The sequence below is a fragment of the Cherax quadricarinatus genome, chromosome 82, assembly GCF_038502225.1.
Source record: "Cherax quadricarinatus isolate ZL_2023a chromosome 82, ASM3850222v1, whole genome shotgun sequence".
In the NCBI taxonomy this organism is placed as follows: domain Eukaryota; kingdom Metazoa; phylum Arthropoda; class Malacostraca; order Decapoda; family Parastacidae; genus Cherax; species Cherax quadricarinatus.
The window spans coordinates 14,498,269-14,523,445 of NC_091373.1; the positions used below are offsets into that span (position 1 = coordinate 14,498,269).

General features: G+C 39.0%; 1 protein-coding gene across 1 annotated transcript in view; it reads right to left on the bottom strand.

Moving 5' to 3' along the window:
- Positions 1–446: 446 nt before the first annotated feature.
- The window catches only part of LOC128698309 (uncharacterized), a 47,955-nt gene continuing 23,224 nt past the window's right edge, over positions 447–25,177 (bottom strand). The window contains exon 6 of the mRNA XM_070102645.1: positions 447–813. Coding sequence (XP_069958746.1) covers positions 447–813 — 367 coding nt within the window. The remainder of the gene's footprint in view (positions 814–25,177) is intronic.

Here is a 25,177-nt window from a genome sequence, read left to right on the forward strand (position 1 = left end):
GAATAAAGATTCTCACATGCTGCACAAGTGTCTCATCGATATAATGAAGGCTAATACGCTCCATGCATCCACTAGTAACTACGTCAGTCTACCCGAGAATCAGCAACCGGGAACCAGATACCACGACACAGCACGCTTTGTAATAGAAACCTTCATTAGGTCAACATTTCGCTCTATGTAGCATTATATTCATCCTGAGGTGCTGTGTCCTATGGGTTCTACAGTCTATTTTTTCTCTATGTAAAACTTTACCAAAGTACTAGTCTACAGAGAGGAAAACTTCATCGTAATAAAAAATGATTCTGTAACCTGAGTTTGCCTGACAATTGTCGACAATAATTCATTTAAATCTAGCACGAGAAAATCTTGGTTATACACGTAATTACTGAATTAATCCTAAAATTTACAAATTAAAAAAACGATGATGATAATAATAATAGTAATAGTTATAATTCATGAGGATAAGCTAGACTTTTAGGGGTTCCAGAACGCATGGAGGATAAGAGGTTATCAGGGTTTATCCAGAGGGGAGGGTAGCAACAGTTTTTATCAAGAGGCCCTTCACCAGCATCAAGACACCCACAGTGGATCAAGAGTCCTTCACCAGCATCAAGACACCCATCGTGGATTAAGAGTCCTTCACCAGCATCAAGACACCCACCGTGCATCAAGAGCCCTTCGCCAAAATCAAGACAGCCACTGTGGATCAAGAGTCCTTCACCAGCATCACACCCACCGTGGATTAAGGGTCCTTCACCAGCATCAAGACACCCATGATGAAGATATAAATCATTTATAAGAATAAACAAAAGCCTGTGTATAAAAAATAAAAGCAATGTAAATCAGTGACTGGGAAAACGGCGCTAAAGTTGTAGGAAAGGCAGTGATAACTACTTCAGTGAGAAACAACGAGAATCTTACACAAGGCTGGAGACCTGAGTGAACCTTGAGTATAAACACTGAATTCAAAATTCTTGAGTCGTAACAGTAGGAAATTTACTAAAACAGCGAGTTCATATACAAAAGTAAAACAAGGAGACTTAAATGTACCCGAGGTAGAAGATGAGTCTTGGAATTTCGCATCATGAGATTAAAAGAGCGGAGATACGACTAGGGACCGAGAAAGCAGTAGATGATGGTGTCAACGCACCGCTGGGCTGTGCCATCGGGGAAAGGGAGGACTGCTCAAATAGTTTAATCTTGCCTGGGAGCGTACTCGTCTGGCAGTAGTCGAGTTCAAACAGCGGTGGAAGAGAAATGGTGAGGGAGTGCGGTAAACTGACGACACTCGGAGAGGGAAGAGAGAAGAGACGACGGAGCAGCGAGAGGGAATGACCACGAGGAGTCACTCACTAGATTAACAAGTTGGTGGGGGTATTTGTATTGTCAGGAGAAACTGGAAACCTAACGTGGGTCTAAATCATATAATGATTCGCTCATTGGAGCATTTAATAAAGATAATTAGTGGTGAGGCTCCGGACACCTGAGGCTTAATAAAACACGATCAAAATGGATCGAGAGATTAACATTGGAACATCAGAAAAACTCGGAATGAGGCTGTGAAACAGCTTCATTTCGAGTTTATATATATATATATATATATATATATATATATATATATATATATATATATATATATATATATATATATATAAGAGAGAGAGATTTGGGTGGGGGAGGGGGGTGTTAAGGCAAGACAATAATGAAAGTGGAAAGAGAAGATGGAAAACAGACGGAAGAAAAAATAATGATATTCACCAAAAGATTCAAAATGGATGAAAAGATGAGAAAACTAATTGTCTCTCAGTTGCTGCGCGATTCGAGAAAAGTATCCCCGTGTACCACAAGCCCAGCCCAGGTAATGTACGAAAAGGGGATTGCAACTGATGCAGTTATGTATGTAAATATCTAAGTGTCTACGTTTGATACACCGGCATTTATGGTTTAAAGCTTATCAGAAGAGACATTCTCTAGTTTTTTCATGGAAACTGAATGGGTTAATAAAAGTGAAAAATTAAACCTTTCTCAACCAAAAATCAATGAAATGCTTCCTTTGAAAACCAGAAAAAATACCAGCGGTGAGAGTTTCAAGCCGACCAGAACACGCATTTTCAAATTATAGCACAGACTCCAACAATTCCAAGTTCATTATCTGTTACTAAATTAGGAAATTTGCATCTATACTGCCTAAATATAGTTTCCTCCGTTTTCATAAGACGCAGCATCGCAGCAGACAATTAGCACCATCAAACTCCAATAACATTCTCAACTTTTTCTCAATAGGATACACTATTAGCGGAAGTTTGAAGCTTATCGGAAGAGGCTTTCTCAGGTTATTGCCATGAAACAAAATCCGTGAATGGTCTATATTAAATTGACCTGTACAAGTCAAAAACTGCATGAAACGTTTTCTAGTTACAGCGCACTAGTGCTAAAAATTGGAAGCCGATCGGTTAAGACGTTCTCAAGTCATTAATGAAAACAGAGGGCGAGAAAAATAATCACATAATCCTTCAGATTAGCTAATAAGAGAGGATTAGTAGTCTTAAAAAGAATGTTCCAGATGAGTTAGGACAAGATGTATTGAGAGGTCTTTAGTATTGTCCATGATACTTGATTTGCAACAAATGGGAGAAGAGCAGAATGAAGAGAAAACAGATGGGAACAGAAAACAAAAAAATTAATTTTTTATGGAATTATATAGAATTAAGAAAAAACAGTTACAAATTATCTTTTGAAAGGAATCTAGTACTAGGAATGTAATACTAGGGAAAAAAAAAGAATTATATTGAAGAGTATCTTGCGAGATCGATATTCTTTATCCAGCAAGACATTTCGGAGGATGGAAAATAAGGCAGCGAAATGAAGATTGTTGAAAGGCTAAGACCTGTAAATACTTATGTTAATTCTTACTCTTTGTAATGTTGCTTTTTGATAAGACACGTGCAACACTAGGAATCAAGTGTCTTACTTATACAAAGTTGCCGCTGTTGTATACCATTTATATTATGGTGCTGTTATGATAAAGTCAGTACCTGACCAACCTGGCTGCGGTTCGTACATCGGTTTGCGTGTGGCTAGCAGTAACAGCCGGATTGATCAGGCCCTAACCCACAGCGAGGCCTGGTCACGGACCGAACCGCGGGGGCGTTAACCCCCAAAACCTTCTCCAGGTATACTTCAGGTTGCTTCTGACAAAGTATTTTATACTAGCTTTTCTTTTAAGAACGTGTGCATCCATAAGCATTCGGGGGAGGGGAATAAAGAGGGGTAGATTTCAGGCAAATTGTTATAGATTCGGAAGAAATTAAAAGATACCTCACTGGAGAATGAATAACTATTTGATTCTTTTTATAATCTATCAAATTTTACGTACAGTATATAAATATTTATTCATTTGATATACGCAACACACTCAAATAAATTATATTGCTGCAAGACCTTGCATGATAGGCATTCAAATATTGATAATGAGCAGTGGGGGGAAAAAAAGACTCCGACCACTGCTAATGCCACGCAAATCAGTTTGGTCTTTAACACTGTATGAACATGGGCAGCATCTTGCCTCTTCTGACTTACTCCTGTGCTCCTTCCAATTCTTCAGATATATGTACTGTCGTTCTAAATAAAAAAAAAAAAATTCTTCAGATAAAGCGGTACAACAGATCCTCCCTGACATAATTCATTACAAATTGAAATATACTTGATGCCTGATGTCTGATGTTTGATACTTGTGTGAGTTATTAACTAATAGTGAAAGGCACCTTTCGATGGCTATTATGTGCACTAAGACACTTGGCATATTTGTGTGTATGTGTGTGTGCTCACCTAGTTGTACTCACCTAGTTGTGGTTCTGTGGCCTCTTCACTGGTCGCTCTTAAAGCTATCTATGGATCCTGCCTCCACTACATCACTTCCCACACTATTCCACTTTCTGACAACTTTGAGAATGAAGAAATACTTCCTAACATCCCTCTGATTCATCTGAGTCTTCCACTTCAAGTTGTGACCCCTTGTTGTGTCCCATCTCTGGAACATCCTGTCTCTGTCGACCTTGTCGATTCCTCTCAGTATTTTGTATGTCGTTATCATATCCTCCCTACCTCTGCTGTCCTCCAGTGTCGTCAGGTCGATTTCCCTTAACCTCTCCTCGTAGGACATGCACTTTGGAAAATTAAATTTATTTGGATGAATCTCATAAGATACATACCAGTAAATGGTAACTAAGATAATTATTCTTTATCAAAGTTACAGAGACAAGTAGGAATTTTAGTACACCTAGGTCGCAGAAAATGTCCTCCTTCGATACCTACTACTGTCATATCCACAAGTCACTCTGGACCCATATTAATTTCAAATGAAATATACATCACCAGAAATTCTGGTAAAACATTAATGTAAATATGTGGACTGTATATTAAAATTAATAAATGATTACATTTACACATTTATGTAACAGAAGGAGAATTTATAATCATAGTACTCACCAATTTGTCTGGAGATTACTTGGTGTATCATACACAAACCCCTGCCTAAGCATGAAGAAAATACTGGCCAGAATTCCAACATAAATAGACATGACTCAGCTGTGATAATATCCTGTTTCCATCTAATTATGGAGTCCTGTCACCTAATTCTCACATTCTGCAGGACTGCAATTCCAACAATTTTAGCTCCTATTTGAGAGGTTTTAAGCCCAATATAACCTATAGAGCGACGAAAATTCTTCCGATTTTCACTAACTCTTGTCTCAGTTAATTCAAAACATCGCGACTCTCCCCCAGTGACGCTCCCCCCTTTCGCTGGTTCTTTATTTATTTACAAATTAATTTTTATTACCTAAAATATATTCCATCAATTTACATACAAAATACACTGTATTTTTGGAGAATATACAGTATTTTCCACATGCCCCTTAGCTTCGGGACTACATCTTGTTGCAAACCTTTGCACTTTCTCTAATTTCCGTATGTGCTTGGCTAGTTGTGGGTTCCAAACTGGTGCTGCATACTCCAATATAGGCCTGACATACACAGTGTATAGGGTCATGAACGATTCCTTATTGAGATGTCGGAATGCTATTCTTAGGTTCGCTAGGCGTCCATATGTTGCAGCAGTTATTTGGTTAATGTGCGCATCAGGAGATGTGCCCGGTGTTATACTCACCCAAAGATCCTTTTCCCTGAGTGAGGTTTGTAGTCTCTGGCCTCCTAGGCTGTACTCCGTCTGCGGTCTTCTTTGCCCTTCCCCAATCTTCATGACTTTGCACTTGGTGGGGTTGAACTCCAGGAGCCAGTTTTTGCACCAAGCCTGAAGCCTGTCCAGATCTTTTTGTAGCTCTGCCTGGTCTTCGTCCGGTTGAAATTTTCTCATCACCTTCACATCATCTGCAAACAGGCACACTTCTGAGTCTATTCCTTTCCTCATGTCATTCATATATACCAGAAACAGCACCGGTCATAGGACTGACCCCTGTGGAAGCCCGCTCGTCGCAGGCGCCCACTCAGACACTTCGTGTCGTACCATGACTCTCTGATGTCTTCCCGACAGGTATTCTCTGATCCATTTCAGCGCCTTCCCTGTTATACCTGCCTGGTCCTCCAGCTTATGCACTAATCTCTAGTGTGGAGCTGTTAAATATCTTTTTACAGTTCGAGAAAACGTAATCTACCCACCCCTCTCTCTCTCTCTCTCTCTGTCTCTTGTTTTACTGCTGTCACCCTGTCATAGAACTCCAGTACGTTTGTGACACCGGATTTCCCATCCCTGAAACCGTGCTGATTACTCTTGATAAGGTCAGGCCTTTCTAGGAGTTCCACCACTCTTCTGGTAATCTGCTCCATGACTTTGCATACTATACATGTCAGTGACACTGCTCTGTAATTTAATGATTCGTGTCTGTCTCCTTTTTTAAAAATTGGGACTATATTTGCTGTCTTCCATACCTCAGGTAGTCGCCCTGTTTCGATAGATGTATTGAAGATTGTGGCTAGTGGCACGTATAGCGTCTCTGCTTCCTTTCTCAGGACCCATGGAGAGATTTTATCCGGTCCCATCGCCTTTGAGGTATCTAGCTTGCTTAACAGCCTCTTCATTTCTTTCTCGGTTGTATGTATTGTGTCTAACACTTGATGGTGGACCCCACCTCTGTGTCTTTCTGGAGTCCCTTCTGTCTCTGTGAACACTTTGAATCTCAAGTTGAGCTTCTCACATACTTCTTGATCGTTTCTTGTGACCTCCCCTCCTTCCTTCCTCAGTCTGATTACCTGGTCCTTGACTGCTGTTTTCTTGATATGACTGTACAACAGCTTTGGGTCAGATTTGGCTTTTGTTGCTCTGTCATTTTTGTATTGTCGTTGGGACTCCCTTCTTACCTGTGCATATTCGTTTCTGGTTCTACGACTGCTCTCCTTATTCTCCTGGGTTCTTTGCCTTCTATATTTCTTCCATTTCTAGCACACTTGGTTTTTCCTCTCTACACCTTTGAGTGAACCAAGGGCTCATCCTGGCCTTCTCGTTATTTCTGTTACCCTTGAATACAAACCTCTCCTCAGCTTCCTTGCATATTGTTGTCACATATTCCATCATCTCATTTACTGATTTCCCTGCGAGTGTCCTGTCCCACTGAACCTCGTGCAGAAAATTCTTCATGCCTCTGTAGTCCCTTCTCTTGTAGTTTGGCTTCATTTGTCTTGCCCTTCCTGCTTCCCTCTCCACTTGTAACTCTATGTATTCGAAGCTCAGGACCACGTGGTCACTGGCCCAGAGGGATCTTTCATATGTGATATAATCAATATCTGCATTACTTGAAGGAGAATGCTAGGTCCAGTCTTGTTGGTTCTTCCTCTCCTTTCTCTCTGGTAGTATCCCTTATGTGTCGGTACACGAGGTTTTCCAGTACCACCTCCATCATCTTAGCCCTCCACGTTTCTGGGGCCCCATGTGGCTCCAGGTTCTCCCAGTCAATTTCTTTGTGATTGAAGTCACCCATGATCAGCGACTTTACCCTGCTCGCATGAGCCCTTCTGGCCACTTCAGCCAGTGTGTCAACCATCGCTCTGTTACTCTCATTATATTCTTGCCTTGGCCTCCTGCTGTTCTGTGGTGGGTTATACGTCACTGCAAATACCACCTTGAGACCTCCAGACTGAAGTGTTCCTATTATGTAATCTCTTGCTTCTCCTCTGTCTCCTCTCTCTAGCTCGTCAAAATCCCATTGGTTTTTGATGAGCAGTGCCACTCCTCCACCCCATCTGTTTTTCCTCAAGATCTGATATCCTGTTGGAAAGATGACACCTGTTATCTTTCCTGTGAGCTTGGTTTCGGTGAGAGCTATGATGTCCGGTGATGCCTCTTTGATTCGTTATGCCATCAGCGTTGGTGTACCATACCTTCAGTTTCCTATCCAAAACTGTTGTCTTGGGGGTCTGTGAGGGTGGGGGACCTGGCAGTGTGCTGTGGGGTTCTACAGCATAGTGTGGGGTGGGGACTATAAGTGTGGATTGTGGTTTGTGTTGGGATAGCGTCTTAGGTGTGGGGTTGTGATAGTGGTTCTGTGTGTGCTTGTGCTTGTTGGCTTGCCTGACTCTGGTTGTCCTCTGCTGACTCTGTCCTTGTCTCTCTTCCTAGCCCCTTTCCCAAAGCTGCTGTCGTTCTGTTTTTGTTTTCTTGTGGTCTAGGAACGTCCTCTTGTATGTTAATGATTCCTTCAGCCATGATTTCTCTTGCAGGACCCTGTTCCGAACCATTTCTGACTTGAAAATCAGTTTGACGGGCCAGTTTCTTCCGTTCAAGTACCTTCTAATTCTTTGATGTTTTCAATCTCCTGTTTTTCTTTCTGCCATCTTTCTTTATGTGTCCTCCCATCGCTCTCCTGAAGCCCATGCCTCTCCTCCCATTGCCTTTCCCTCTGTGTCACTGGGTCCCGTTTGTACATAGCCATTGTCTTCCTTATTTTTTCCTGTAACTCTTAGTAGCATGGTCGTGCCTCTGCATTGAACCTGTCACCTTCTCTGCCTTCTCCCTCCCCCTCACTTACTATCCTTACTCCTAACTCCTGTGTGTGTGTGTGTGTGTGTGTGTGTGTGTGTGTGTGTGTGTGTGTGTGTGTGTGTGTGTGTGTGTCTGTGTGTCTGTGTGTCTGCGTGTGTGTGTGTGTGTGTCTGTGTGTGTGTGTGTGTGTGTGTCTGTGTCTGTCTGTGTGTGTGTGTGTGTGTGTGTGTGTGTGTGTGTGTGTGTCTGCTGGTCTGTGTCTGTGTGTTTTAATACACGGAGTTACCTTGACGTCGCAATGCCACTACACAACAGGCTTAGTGCACTGTTAATTAAGTCTTCCTTATTGGTTGGTTGATTGGTTAACCGGGCTTGAATCCCATCTACTACACGAGGGTCATTAAGCCTGATGTTACCTGTTCACCACTAGTTAAGGATATTTTAATCACACTAGTAAAAGTGAACTCTCTGTATTTATACATAGATATATACATCTCGGTGTCTATATTTTTGATAACTTATTGATTCTTAAACTGAGTTTAAAGATTGTCGATTTAACGAAAGGTTATTAAAGCTGCCTGTAACCTGATCAAAAAATCAAGAATACTTTAAAAAAAATATGGGTTATAGTGATTAAAATAAACTGTAAATTCACATAAAAATAAGACGTAAACCACATATGTGCAATATAGATTACAGTGCACATACATCCCGACAATTATACTCATCAGAATATATATACGAAGTTATTTTGTGAGTTAACTGGGCTTATATCTTATAGAACCTGTTCACCACTAATTATGTATATCGTAATCCTATATAAAAGCATGTTAAGAACATATATATATATATATATATATATATATATATTATACAGAAATATAAATCTCTCCCTTTGTACTGTTCCTCTCAATTGATAAGGCTCCTTATAACAATAATTATAATAATAAAATTTATTTCTTCAAAGTATATGATTCAACTGAAACAGACTAAGTTAATATTTTTGGCATACTTGATAGAAACTCGTGGTTATGAAGAGCATTTAGCGCAGTTAAGTTAATCTTGACCACCAGGATGTGACCCCTAATAACCGCTTAACACCCAGGTTCTGGTGAACAAGGACAGCAGGTGTAAGGAAACGTGGTATAAACCTTGGTAACTGATACCAACAAACTGGTTTAAAAAGGCACGAGAGCAAAAACTAGGACATATTTATTTGATAACGTTGCGATCTATATATACTGTCTTTTTAATTTGTGTGTAAGTAGTGATCAAGGTTCCAGCACCGAAACGCTTTCTAATAAATATTTCTTAGTGCTTGCTCATGTGTGTTGGTAAGGAAACATCCCGAACGTTCCACCTGTGCCGGGGATGGATCCTGGACCCTCCGGACACAACCAACCAAGCAAAGAGAACCCGCTTCACATTGCGCGCGTAAACAAGCACGCAAACACACACACACACACACACACACACGTCCATGGCTATGGTGGTGGCGTGGCAAGGATGAGGAATGGTATCCAAGGTGATGTTGGAAAAAAATATAACCAGGACATCGATATAGATCCACATCTGCAACGGGCAGGAAGATCACAGTTATTTGGTTTGAGTCTTCACATTCAGTGTTATTATTTTAATATGTGAAATACACAAAATTATGTTAGTTGGTTGACTAATACTTCGTTAATTTCGGGAATTGCTTATGGTTACATAAAATTAGGACAATTTTGATCTCTCTCCTAAAAGCATTATGTGCCGTACACCTCAGCATGTATCATGAAATATAAGCCACAACTCATGCTAATTTTTAGCTGTGAATTTGATAATAGACACAAGTTCAATCAGTTTTAGAAGGAAAAGTTTATCAACAGACCTCAGCCACCTGGCATTAAAAGGTAATATAATTCTTAGGCATTCTGATCACTAAGACTTCTCTGCAGAAATTACTTAGAGATAAAGAGGTTATTTCCTATTCTTAAGCCTTTATTTATTTATTTATTTTCTTGAAAAAGAAACATTTAATTAATATATAGTACTTCACATTTCAAAAATGGTATTTATTTTTTTTTCTGATAGATCATATTTAGGAAGGTCCTCAAACTTCTGTGTCAAATGTATCCAGATAATGAAGTAACATCAAATTCAATGCAGAACATCCACTGAGAAATAGTGAACATTCAAGCGCATTCATTATTTATCACGTTATCAAGGAACTGTTCCTTGATTATGTGAAAAATCACGAAAACGCTTGTAAGTTCACTGTTTTCTCACAATGATTGTTCTACATATTGTGATATCACCTGCTTACTGTGACCTCATTGCATCAAATTCAAATTAAAGTGAGCAACTATATCAATGTTTAGCAGTATGTCAAAGCGCACTTAACTCTTACTATGCGAGGACTTAGTTACGGCAGTTTAGCACTCTTATCAACCACTTTAACAACTTAAAACCAAGTAAGCTGAGATATACACATAACAGACTAAAACTTTTGACGACGCTTCGGTCCTACTCGAACCGAAACGTCGTCATAAGTTTCAGTCTTGTAAGTACGGGTTGTGTGCATTGTTCCACTCACTGTACTGTGAGTTTCTTTTATAATATATATATATATATATATATATATATATATATATATATATATATATATATATATATATATATATATATATATATACTATTTTTTTTTACCAATAGGAATATTTTATTACATACTATGGCACAGAAGATTTAAGAGATACATTGTTGATATAAAGGTGGCATATATATATATATATATGTTGTTACGTGTGTATCACCGATTATAAGGCGAAAATCTCATCCAGCTCCTCAGAGCTGGGGCGTGTGCCCAAAATGCAGCATGCATTACCCCTTTGAACAGCCGCGCTGAGCCGCTGGAACAGAAAACTAGCTGCCCTGGGATCCCTAGTTACCCTGATGAGTCTTTTTCCCAGCTCCTTAAGGAAATTAGATGCACTCTTTCCCCATGAGCCAAGGGTCTCTGAACCTATGGGAACAAACATATAATGATGGGCAAGTTCTCCATATTTTCTAGACTTTTGGGACTCCCTAAAGCTGGCAGCTGCCCCTCCTTCCTCCCTGGTGTATTGGAGATAGGTATCAGCCAAGGTAGATGCACATGTATAGTCCCACACCACCTGCTTCCCATCTGTCCAGGCTTGAAGGGTGATACCATCTGGACGCTTCTGGCTGCCATCAGATCTGCATAGTTAGGGTGGCTCCCTTACTGCTGGGCATCCAGCTGTTGTGAGGCTCCTCTTGATAATGTTATTAACCTCCTCATGTCTTGCAATCTTTCCCTCGGATTTACGGCACACAAGACCATGGTACCCGAATCGGTCTGCTGCTTCACTGCCACAATATATATATATATATATATATATATATATATATATATATATATATATATATAGGATGGGGTCCACCTCTGGTGTAAATTGTGGGACCCATAGCCTCGGAGAAGTGGATAAAAAGGCTTCAAGGAAGAATATTTGGATTTCTTCCTGAAGCCGTTTGAATATTCCGCTTCCCCTACCACCCCATCTTTTAATATATATTTTTTTTACCAATAGGAATATTTTATTACATAATATGGTACAGAAGATTTAAGAGATACATTGTTGATATAAAGGAGGCATATAAGGTACATGTTGTTACTTGTGTATCACCGATTATAAGGCGAAAATCTCATCCAGCTCCTCAGAGCTTGGGCGTGTGCCCAAAATACAGCAAGCATTACCCCTTTGAACAGCCGCACTGAGCCGCTGGAACAGAAAACTAGCTGCCCTGGGATCCCTAGTTACCCTGATGAGTCGTTTTCCCAGCTCCTTAAGGAATTTAGATGCACTCTTTCCCCATGAGCCAAGGGTCTCTGAGCCAATGGGAACAAACATATAATGATGGGCAAGTATATGTATATGTTTTGCATGATGGTAGGATTGCTGGTTTCTTTTTCTGTCTCTTAAACACGCTAGATAACAGGGATATCTTGCTACTCCTACTTACACTTTGGTCACACTTCACAGACACGCACATGCATATATATATATACATACATCTAGGTTTTTTTCCTTTTTCTAAATAGCTCTTGTTCTTTTTTATTTCTTCTATTGTCCATGGGGAAGTGGAAAAGAATCTTTCCTCCGTAAGCCATGCGTGTCGTATGAGGCGACTAAAATGCCGGGAGCAATGGGCTAGTAACCCCTTCTCCTGTATACATTTACTAAAAAAGAGAAGAAGAAAAACTTTATAAAATTGGGATGCTTAAATGTGCGTGGATGTAGTGCGGATGACAAGAAACAGATGATTGCTGATGTTATGAATGAAAAGAAGTTGGATGTCCTGGCTCTAAGCGAAACAAAGCTGAAGGGGGTAGGAGAATTTCAGTGGGGGGAAATAAATGGGATTAAATCTGGAGTATCTGAGAGAGTTAGAGCAAAGGAAGGGGTAGCAGTAATGTTAAATGATCAGTTATGGAAGGAGAAAAGAGAATATGAATGTGTAAATTCAAGAATTATGTGGATTAAAGTAAAGGTTGGATGCGAGAAGTGGGTCATAATAAGCGTGTATGCACCTGGAGAAGAGAGGAATGCAGAGGAGAGAGAGAGATTTTGGGAGATGTTAAGTGAATGTATAGGAGCCTTTGAACCAAGTGAGAGAGTAATTGTGGTAGGGGACCTGAATGCTAAAGTAGGAGAAACTTTTAGAGAGGGTGTGGTAGGTAAGTTTGGGGTGCCAGGTGTAAATGATAATGGAAGCCCTTTGATTGAACTTTGTATAGAAAGGGGTTTAGTTATAGGTAATACATATTTTAAGAAAAAGAGGATAAATAAGTATACACGATATGATGTAGGGCGAAATGACAGTAGTTTGTTGGATTTTGTATTGGTAGATAAAAGACTGTTGAGTAGACTTCAGGATGTACATGTTTATAGAGGGGCCACAGATATATCAGATCACTTTCTAGTTGTAGCTACACTGAGAGTAAAAGGTAGATGGGATACAAGGAGAATAGAAGCATCAGGGAAGAGAGAGGTGAAGGTTTATAAACTAAAAGAGGAGGCAGTTAGGGTAAGATATAAACAGCTATTGGAGGATAGATGGGCTAATGAGAGCATAGGCAATGGGGTCGAAGAGGTATGGGGTAGGTTTAAAAATGTAGTGTTAGAGTGTTCAGCAGAAGTTTGTGGTTACAGGAAAGTGGGTGCAGGAGGGAAGAGGAGTGATTTGTGGAATGATGATGTAAAGAGAGTAGTAAGGGAGAAAAAGTTAGCATATGAGAAGTTTTTACAAAGTAGAAGTGATGCAAGGAGGGAAGAGTATATGGAGAAAAAGAAAGAGGTTAAGAGAGTGGTGAAGCAATGTAAAAAGAGAGCAAATGAGAGAGTGGGTGAGATGTTATCAACAAATTTTGTTGAAAATAAGAAAAAGTTTTGGAGTGAGATTAACAAGTTAAGAAAGCCTAGAGAACAAATGGATTTGTCAGTTAAAAATAGGAGAGGAGAGTTATTAAATGAAGAGTTAGAGGTATTGGGAAGATGGAGGGAATATTTTGAGGAATTAAATGTTGATGAAGATAGGGAAGCTGTGATTTCGTGTATAGGGCAAGGAGGAATAACATCTTGTAGGAGTGAGGAAGAGCCAGTTGTGAGTGTGGGGGAAGTTCGTGAGGCAGTAGGTAAAATGAAAGGGGGTAAGGCAGCTGGGATTGATGGGATAAAGATAGAAATGTTAAAAGCAGGTGGGGATATAGTTTTGGAGTGGTTGGTGCAATTATTTAATAAATGTATGGAAGAGGGTAAGGTACCTAGGGATTGGCAGAGAGCATGCATAGTCCCTTTGTATAAAGGCAAAGGGGATAAAAGAGAGTGCAAAAATTATAGGGGGATAAGTCTGTTGAGTGTACCTGGTAAAGTGTATGGTAGAGTTATAATTGAAAGAATTAAGAGTAAGACGGAGAATAGGATAGCAGATGAACAAGGAGGCTTCAGGAAAGGTAGGGGGTGTGTGGACCAGGTGTTTACAGTGAAACATATAAGTGAACAGTATTTAGATAAGGCTAAAGAGGTCTTTGTGGCATTTATGGATTTGGAAAAGGCGTATGACAGGGTGGATAGGGGGGCAATGTGACAGATGTTGCAAGTGTATGGTGTAGGAGGTAGGTTACTGAAAGCAGTGAAGAGTTTTTACGAGGATAGTGAGGCTCAAGTTAGAGTATGTAGGAAAGAGGGAAATTATTTCCCAGTAAAAGTAGGCCTTAGACAAGGATGTGTGATGTCACCGTGGTTGTTTAATATATTTATAGATGGGGTTGTAAGAGAAGTAAATGTGAGGGTCTTGGCAAGAGGCGTGGAGTTAAAAGATAAAGAATCACACACAAAGTGGGAGTTGTCACAGCTGCTCTTTGCTGATGACACTGTGCTCTTGGGAGATTCTGAAGAGAAGCTGCAGAGATTGGTGGATGAATTTGGTAGGGTGTGCAAAAGAAGAAAATTAAAGGTGAATACAGGAAAGAGTAAGGTAATGAGGATAACAAAAAGATTAGGTGATGAAAGATTGAATATCAGATTGGAGGGAGAGAGTATGGAGGAGGTGAACGTATTCAGATATTTGGGAGTGGACGTGTCAGCGGATGGGTCTATGAAAGATGAGGTGAATCATAGAATTGATGAGGGAAAAAGAGTGAGTGGTGCACTTAGGAGTCTGTGGAGACAAAGAACTTTGTCCTTGGAGGCAAAGAGGGGAATGTATGAGAGTATAGTTTTACCAACGCTCTTATATGGGTGTGAAGCGTGGGTGATGAATGTTGCAGCGAGGAGAAGGCTGGAGGCAGTGGAGATGTCATGTCTGAGGGCAATGTGTGGTGTGAATATAATGCAGAGAATTCGTAGTTTGGAAGTTAGGAGGAGGTGCGGGATTACCAAAACTGTTGTCCAGAGGGCTGAGGAAGGGTTGTTGAGGTGGTTCGGACATGTAGAGAGAATGGAGCGAAACAGAATGACTTCAAGAGTGTATCAGTCTGTAGTGGAAGGAAGGCGGGGTAGGGGTCGGCCTAGGAAGGGTTGGAGGGAGGGGGTAAAGGAGGTTTTGTGTGCGAGGGGCTTGGACTTCCAGCAGGCATGCGTGAGCGTGTTTGATAGGAGTGAATGGAGACAAATGGTTTTTAATACTTGACGTGCTGTTGGAGTGTGAGCAAAGTAACATTTATGAAGGGATTCAGGGAAACCGGCAGGCCGGACTTGAGTCCTGGAGATGGGAAGTACAGTGCCTGCACTCTGAAGGAGGGGTGTTAATGTTGCAGTTTAAAAACTGTAGTGTAAAGCATCCTTCTGGCAAGACAGTGATGGAGCGAATGATGGTGAAAGTTTTTCTTTTTCGGGCCACCCTGCCTTGGTGGGAATCGGCCAGTGTGATAATAAAAAAAAAATAAAAAAAATTATATATATATATATATATATATATATATATATATATATATATATATATATATATATTCATTAAGCTGAGATAGAAAGATCTTAACTTTTACTAAGTTTGAGATTTTATTACGCAGATAAGATTAAGTAATAACATGTTTGTAAGACACACTATGCAATTTATGGCATTTTACTGAAGCGACTTTTTCTCCACCAGAGACTATCAATTCTCACAGAAAATTTCTCTCTCTCAGAATTGATAAATTCCCTGGTGGACGAAACTTCTTCTCAATAATACGCCACAAATCGCGTATTGTTTTATTAACCTGTTAGTGTATAATACTATGAAATACAACTGTTGGATCAAATGCTCATTTTATTTCATTTCTTCCATCATTTATTTAGGCAAGTTGCAATTACCCTGCTGAAAAAAAAATAATATGAGGAGAAAGCAATGTGGTCAGTGAGCAAACTGTTCTTATGATCCAAATAATCTCAGATCGAAGATAAAAACAGCAATAAATTAGGTATTCGTAACCCTGTTTTTTTTTCGTTATCCATCTTACGCTTTATTAACTCTCGTGGGACATTTAGGGGCAATACTGTCACCAGCAAACCTATCTGCAGTTAGGTGGAACCTTTAATAGCGACATTTCGACCACGCAGTGGATTTTACCAGGTGATTACTACCATTTTTCACCCCTCCCAGCTCCTTCCTAAAAGAACAAAAATCGTCTCGCATCATGAGTTTACAAAATTCCTTAAATGAACTACAGCTCTTTAGGCAAAGGTACACACACACACACACACACACACACACACACACACACACACACACACACACACACACACACACACACACACACACACACACACACACACTCGCACACGCTTGTCCAGTGGCTAACGCGTCGGTCAGGAGTTTTGCGACTCTCTGATCGGGGGTTCTAACCCCACCCATAGTATGGCTTGTTTGCAATCGTGTCATTACGATTTCGTGAGTTCTGAAAATTCTCTTTAGGCTAATACATCTTTATTGACAGTGTTTCTAATTAGGACGTATCTCTGAAGGCAAATTTCATAAGGCGATAGAGCGAGCGAAATGTAGCGTTAATAGATATTCACATCGTTGCATTTTTGTACACTTACCTAAATTGATTGTCGGTATATCTGCACTCTTATTACAGCTCTTCCTACATAGGACAGACTAGAAAGAATTTGGACACAATGATTACTGACAACATAAGAACCAGCACATAAAACATACATTGTGAAAGCACTAAATTCTTACATAAACTATTTTGTTCTTTGGATGGATCATCCTGAAACTTCCTCATGATCTCCAGACGCATTTTCAACATTCACAAGAATAATGGAAGCCGGATACCATTTAGAAATATGCTACATAAACATGTATCCCAGCACCAAATTCACAATCTGCCCTCCTCAATCTACGTTGATTTAATACACAAGATTTTCTGCAATTTTCTCGATATTCAATATTTAGTTAAGTTTGGTTAATTGTCTATAAGCAAAATTTATTTGATTGCCGTATACAAGAAAGCCAGTAAATGCAACGAAAGAAAAAGACGATAGAAAGCTTTGCCATTAAAAAATAAACTATTAATTTTATACGAATGAAAGTCCACATATTTCATGTTCTTAACCAAAGTGATATTCAGACAATAATTAGGAGGATGGGCTGAAAACTTAACAAGAATTAACAGAGCTTTCCAAGAGAAAAATTAAATTTAAGCAGAAATAACTACTACACCTTAAAATACAGCACACTCCTGTGCTCACGAGTCACTGGAAGAATAAACAGGAACAGTGTCGTAACTAGATTGTTTGTGACACTTTTGTACAGTTCATGTATCCTTATTTGATTAAAAAGGCCTCTGAGTGAGGGTAAAATAAACGGATCGTTGATTAATGTTTTTCCTGCGTAGGAATAAACGTGAACACAGGGTCATTAATGTGGGATTTGCCTCTTCATTAAAAATGTTTATGCAGTGTAGGTTTGAATCCTGCTGTGGACTAACAGATAATTCAGTGAATTGATAAACATTTCAAAACCTCTTTCGAAGTTCACTGCATGTAGCAAGATTTGATGAAATAACTTATCACAGGTCTGGTGCGTCAGGCTTCTGATAGGCGTCCTTGTTTTTTCTTGGGTCTGGCTGTGTGGCTTAAGTAATGCATACTTTGATGCAGAATGTGCAGGTTCGAATCCTGCTGTGGGATGAGGTTTCCCCCCTCTGCGAATTCTTAAGCACAATGAATGTATATATGTAAACATATGCTTACCACTACCTCAGTATCAATTTATTTCATTTAAGTTACCAGTTGTCAAAGACAGTTGGCCTGTTGTGTGTGTGTGTGTGTGTGTGTGTGTGTGTGTGTGTGTGTGTGTGTGTGTGTGTGTGTGTGTGTGTGTGTGTGTGTGTGTGTGTTATAAAAGCAAGCAAATATATGCATGTTACAAACGAGCATGCACAGAAGTACTTGAGTGGAGCACAGCTCACCCTCTAACCCTGTGTACACGACGTTACTGTAGATTCTCTGGCACGGCTCGACCATCAACACCCGGCAATTTAACTTCTCATTTTCTTCTCATTATTTTTTAATCATGGATTGAGCTCTGGCGTCGTCTGCCCCGAACTTCACATTTCATATGTTCTCCAAGTGTTTGGAAAAATTTCGTGCAATGCTGGTGAAGATGGTGGAGGAAGAGAGGGAGTATTGTTGGAGCAGCTGGGTGAGGGAGGATTGTTGCAGTTGCGTCAACAAGGTGAGGGAGAAGGAAACAGTGTTGGAACAATAATGAGACGTGAAGAGAATTGTAGGTACAAAATGATGAGGGAGAAAGGAGGGAATATTATTGGAGCAAAATGATGCTGGAGAGAGAGGAGGAAATACTGTTGTAGGAAAAGGGTAAAGGGGAGGCAGAATTGGTGGAGCAAAAGGGGTGAGGGTGAGGGAGAATTGTTGCAACAACAGGATAAGTAACCGGGAGAGGGTAAAAGAGTTTTTTAGAGAAATCAGGGAGAGAGAGATGGCAAAGGTGTTGTGGGGGTTTGGGGGAATGGAAGTAATGTTGGAGCAACGGACTGAGGGAGGAGTAAGAAATTTGGAATCTAGAAAGATGAAGAGAGCTAGTACAATAATGGTGCACAAGAGGGTTCACGGGAAAGTAAGGAAAGTGATTGGAATAAGATGAATAGAGAAAATAAATGAATGTAAGGAAGAAATGAAGGTGTGTGTGCTTGTGTAGAATAACCAACGTTACGATTACAGACCCCTAATGGATTGTCCAGTATGTCCCCATAACCCCTTCACTAGTTTGTGGAAATCAACATCACCAGTCCTATTAGGTACCAATGTGGCTTCAAAAGATTTAAGTAGCTGGTGTCACTTAGCTTATGTATAGCTAGACACAGAACAGCTGATAGTTTATTCTAATCTAACAATTTTTTTTAAATGTTCAGAGATCGAGTCCCATACCCCGAGGGGTATGGAAACCACCGGATAAGAGCCTCTCGTCTATGTATGGCTACGAGAGGAGAACTATGGTCGTGGTGTCTGTCTTTTGTAGGGAATGTACCGTAAAACCATTGAAAAATAAATGGTAATAGCCTCTTCCAAATACTTCTTTCATTTTTCAACCACCAAAATGGAGAGAGAGAGAGAGAGAGAGAGAGAGAGAGAGAGAGAGAGAGGGGGGAGAGAGAGAGGCAGACAGAGGGAGAGAGAATGAAAAAAATTATTTATTAAAAATATGATTTATTTTTCTTCTCATTTGCATTTCTAAAAATAAATGTAGATAGTAATATTTTCTATATTAAAAAAAAATCATTTTAGTGGGTAACAGGATATTTTCGTCAACTTAGTCAATTTTTGCAGAAAATTTAAAAAATCCAACCTTCCATATGATTTTTTTTAAATATGTAAAATATTTCCAGATATCTTAATTTTAGTGGTAAACGTGAAATAGTGGAAAATTATCATAATTGTGATCAAAACTGTGATTTATTAAAAATCTGTTTATATATATATATATATATATATATATATATATATATATATATATATATATATATATATATATATATATATATATATATCTTGCGTTTATGCTACGATGAATTTTCTGCAGCAGAGAGCTTCGTTAAAGTCGTGGTGATGTATTTGAATTAAGTTACTCGGGAAACTTAATCATTTATTCTAAATAGACACCCTCTCTCCCCCTCCCCGACAGACGCCCACCAGACACCCTCTCTCCCCCTCCCTCCCCAGACGCCCACCAGACACTAAGTGGATTGAAAATCAAATGCAAACAAAATCTGAATTATTAATGTTATCACACGTAAATATACAATCAATCTGATTCTCACTTCTAATAAATCTTTTACTCTGCTTTTTTCGGACTTTGGCCATTATTCTTGTTAATTCCTGCCATAAATCATACAGTTTTTTAAACGCTGCGTATGTACCTTTTAGATTTATTGAGGTGGGAAACAAAATAAGTCGGCAACATTTTTGTTTTAGACGAGGGAGGGGGAGGGAGGAAAATTTTGTATCGTATATAGATTTTGTTTTTTTGTTTTAACATGTGTTCGTGGCTTTGCAATAACGAGTCAGCATATACAAGTGGGACTGTGGGTTTTTCTTTAAGAGATTTCCAGATTTCCAGGCCTGGTCACAGACCGGGCCGCGGGGGGCGTTGACCCCCGGAAGTCTCTCCAGGTATACTCCAGGTATTCTTCTCTTGTAACATCTCTCTTGATAACAGTATCAGAGGCTCATGAATGACCTGTAAATATGGAATGCACATGATACAATGATTAGTATGATTTTCACAGAACACTAAGCGGGAGTCATGTTCTTCTTAGCATTACTAAATCGAGGGAGGTGTAATGACGCTCGGTGTTAATAAAGCGTGTGGGGAAAGTGGGTAAAGATATCACGTTAGGAAATATATATAAATACAAATTTGTATTTCTACAATGTGTGATTAACATATTATAAAAATGTTAAGTACAAGGAAATCCATGCCTGAATTTAATATATATATATATATAATATATATATCCAATTGAGAAAGAAAGAAGGGAAAGGAGAGGGAGGGAGACAATAAGCCAGGGAGGTCTCTCAGTGCACCACAGGTTCTTGTTAAGCAAAAATTTCCCTAATATATCCTTAGCAAGTAACTGAGATTATAGTATGTGAACTACTGTTTATCAAGGTTTTAATGTACCTGTACCCTTCCTTCACTGTGTCTGTACCCTTCATTCACTGTACCTGTACCCTTCCTTCACTGTGTCTGTACCCTTCATTCACTGTACCTGTACCCTTCCTTCACTGTGTCTGTACCCTTCCTTCACTGTGTCTGAACCCTTTATTCACTGTACCTGTACCCTTCCTTCACTGTGTCTGTACCCTTCATTCACTGTACCTGTACCCTTCATTCACTGTACCTGTACCCTTCATTCACTGTGTCTGTACCCTTCCTTCACTGTGTCTGAACCCTTCATTCACTGTACCTGTACCCTTCCTTCACTGTGTCTGTACCCTTCCTTCACTGTACCTGTACCCTTCATTCACTGTACCTGTACCCTTCATTCACTGTACCTGTACCCTTCATTCACTGTGCCTGTACCCTTCATTCACTGTGCCTGTACCCTTCATTCACTGTACCTGTACCCTTCATTCACTGTGCCTGTACCCTTCATTCACTGTGCCTGTACCCTTCCTTCACTGTACCTGTACCCTTCCTTCACTGTACCTGTACCCTTCATTCACTGTACCTGTACCCTTCATTCACTGTGCCTGTACCCTTCATTCACTGTGCCTGTACCCTTCATTCACTGTACCTGTACCCTTCATTCACTGTGCCTGTACCCTTCCTTCACTGTACCTGTACCCTTCATTCACTGTACCTGTACCCTTCATTCACTGTGCCTGTACCCTTCATTCACTGTACCTGTACCCTTCATTCACTGTGCCTGTACCCTTCATTCACTGTGCCTGTACCCTTCATTCACTGTACCTGTACCCTTCATTCACTGTGCCTGTACCCTTCATTCACTGTACCTGTACCCTTCATTCACTGTACCTGTACCCTTCATTCACTGTACCTGTACCCTTCATTCACTGTGCCTGTACCCTTCATTCACTGTGCCTGTACCCTTCCTTCACTGTACCTGTACCCTTCATTCACTGTGCCTGTACCCTTCATTCACTGTACCTGTACCCTTCCTTCACTGTACCTGTACCCTTCATTCACTGTGCCTGTACCCTTCATTCACTGTACCTGTACCCTTCATTCACTGTGCCTGTACCCTTCCTTCACTGTACCTGTACCCTTCATTCACTGTACCTGTACCCTTCACTGTGCCTGTACCCTTCATTCACTGTGCCTGTACCCTTCCTTCACTGTACCTGTACCCTTCATTCACTGTACCTGTACCCTTCATTCACTGTACCTGTACTCTTCATTCCCTGTGCCTGTACCCTTCATTCACTGTACCTGTACCCTTCCTTCACTGTACCTGAACCGTTATGTCTTGCTGAAATATAAGTGTCATTCTTCTTCAGACTGATACTAGTAAATATTTGTTGTATGGTATTTTTGCATTCTTAATGTCTGATTTGAGATAAAATTAGCTAATTTATAATTCTATTTGAATAAATCTAAATTTTAAAGACTTAGAATGCGTTTTTGCAACATCAGCTTTTCTCAAAGCACCTGCAAGATACACAGCTGTTTCATCAACATTTATGACTATTTGCACAAACCCACAAAGAAAATACAGAAAAAGGGAAATAGATGTGGTATTATATTTTGTCCTTCACCTGAGCTCTTCAGAATGAGTAGAAAAGCTGTACAGTCCTCCAAGAACCTTCCGTTTACTGTTTTCCATCATCATTACTGCTCCTTATCGAGGCGTTATACAACCTGTATAAATTTAGCTCTTTGAATTATTGTGGATTCGTCTCTATCCTTAATCAGTGTTCATTAAATAATATTTTCTCATTGATTTTAGCAGGAATGTTTGGTGCATTATATGGTGTAGGTGTATTTATAAACTCTCAAACTGTGCCAGTAGCAAAGGATCAGTCATCGCTTCACTGCCTGTATGGGAACACACCAGTCACAATAACACCACATGTAGTCAAGAAGTGTAGGGGTATATGAAATACCTCGTAGTTTTTATATAAAATACATGTAAGTAGGAGAAACTGAGAAACCTATCAACATACAAAAAGGAACAAAAATATACTCCCAGAAAATTTTTAATACTGCTTGTGTTGGACATCTTAATGCCCATAACCACTTCTTAAGAAAGGCGGAGGTCAAACTGCCCTATGAATGTTAGACTTTGCTGCCGAAGAGGCTAGTTTATTGTGCATCTCATATCCATACTGCTAGCACCCCAAGCACCCTACTGGTACCCTAAGCACACTACTGAGAATGGTAGCACAAGAGCATATGGATACACAACAGGCCTAGGAACTAGGCCTCAAAAGGGTTAAAAGGAGTATATCGAAATTTAGGTCTACAGTTGACTAATCAGTTGCAAGCAAATTTAGAAAATTTACTTAGTATGTCTGATATCTTATTTGCCTATGTCTGTATTCCTCTATAAGTGAACAATTAAGCGCATATTATTCAAGATAATGATGACCACATCGCATTTGGGTTGATCATCATCAGTGTACAGTATCTGTCAAACTACCAGAAGTACTTGTAACCAGGCCTAAGCCTGGCTACTACAGGATCAGTGTTCACTCCTTAAGCGTACGACCTATAGTGTGGTAAATACCAGAAAAGGTGTTTAGAAAATGCCCCAGTCACAAATACCTCCCCTATTATTCAAAATAAAGGACGTTTTCAATTATCCAGACTTCAGCCATGCAGCTGGTGAGCAAAGCAAGAGACCATGGCCAACCATTACACTAGATATCTCTTACTACTGCACCGCGGTACCACACCTGACTTCTTTAAGTGTGTGTGTGTGTTGTGTGTGTGTATATATATATATATATATATATATATATATCGTGCCGAATAAGTAAAATTGGTCAATTAGCAAGAGCTCATTTAAAATTAAGTCTTCTCTAAAATTTTCTCTTATACGTTTAAAGACCTATTTTTTTCATTTATGACACTTTAGAAATTAATATATTGTACCAAAGAACCTTAGAAAACTTACCTAACCTTATTATAACAAGTGCAATTTAATTTAGCCTAATCCAACTAAATATATATTTTAGATAGGTTTCCAATAATTTAATAATAAACAAACACAGCTAAATATATTTTTTTCGTTAGGTTCAGAATGATTTTTGCGAAATTTTTGCATACACAAAAAATTTTTTACCTATTCAGCACGACATATATATACGCAAACACAGTGCACTTAAAACTATATAAAATTACTTGGTGACCTAAACCCCGCAGTCACAATGTGCACTTCAAGTCACAAGTGATACAGTTTGCTTAAAATGAAACTTACAGAACTAGCTTAAACTATACCCGAGAAAACAAACTTTCTCTCAAAGACATTGAAACAGTCACAGAACACACTCACAGAACAAACTTAAACCATCTCTCTCCCACAAAATGCACTGACCCTGTCATTCATATCACCGAGGTAATGTAGTAATGATAATGAGTTTCGTAATGCACATATACATCCAGTCAAAATATGCCCTAAACTGTCACTCCTAATTAGTGCGTTTTCGTAATACCTCACACAATGCCTTTTTCCCCCCACAAACTGTTATAATGTACTGCTTGATGCAATTTTTTTATTGTGGTGTTTTTTATATGAATTTCTGTTTTCCTGTTCTGACGTGTACGGTATATAAATCTTCTATGTTTAGTATTAACCAAGAAACACAGAATTTTAACTCCAACGAATTTTCAATAATTTCCTTCATCCTGACACCCAAAGGATATACAGTACATTTATACACAGTGAGGCGCGCATCTCTCATTGTATATACGCTTTAATCCATATTTTAGGGATTATAGAACTATAGTACTCTTCCTCGAAATACGAGAAGCTTCATTTACAGAATCCTCTCACATTGCATCCTAGCCAAACAGAAAACTGTCATCACCTCGCCCCTACTTTCTCTCGCAATACCTCACCTTCCTAACTATTTATACTGCCTTAGTCTCGTTCTGTTTACTGGATTGACAAATCCCTTTAAGTACAAAATATTTCCTTAACACTATGTCGTAAAACTTGTGTACGTGTATCTTTACAATAATGATATACAATACGGATGAAAAATTATATATATATATATATATATACATTGTGTGTATATATATATATATATATATATATACATTTTATATATATATATATATATATATGTATATATATATATATATATATATATATATATATATATACATTGTATATATATATATATAATATATATATATATATATACATTGTATATATATATATATATATATATATATACATGTATATATATATATATATATATATATATATACATGTATATATATATATATATACATTGTATATACGTGTATATATATACAGTGTATATACGTGTATATATATATATATATATATATATATATATATATATATATATATGTAAAACTGGTCAATTAGCAAGAACTCATTTAAAATTAAGTCCTTCCTGAAATTTTCTTTTATACGTTTAAAGATATATTTTTTCATTGATGTTAATGTACAAA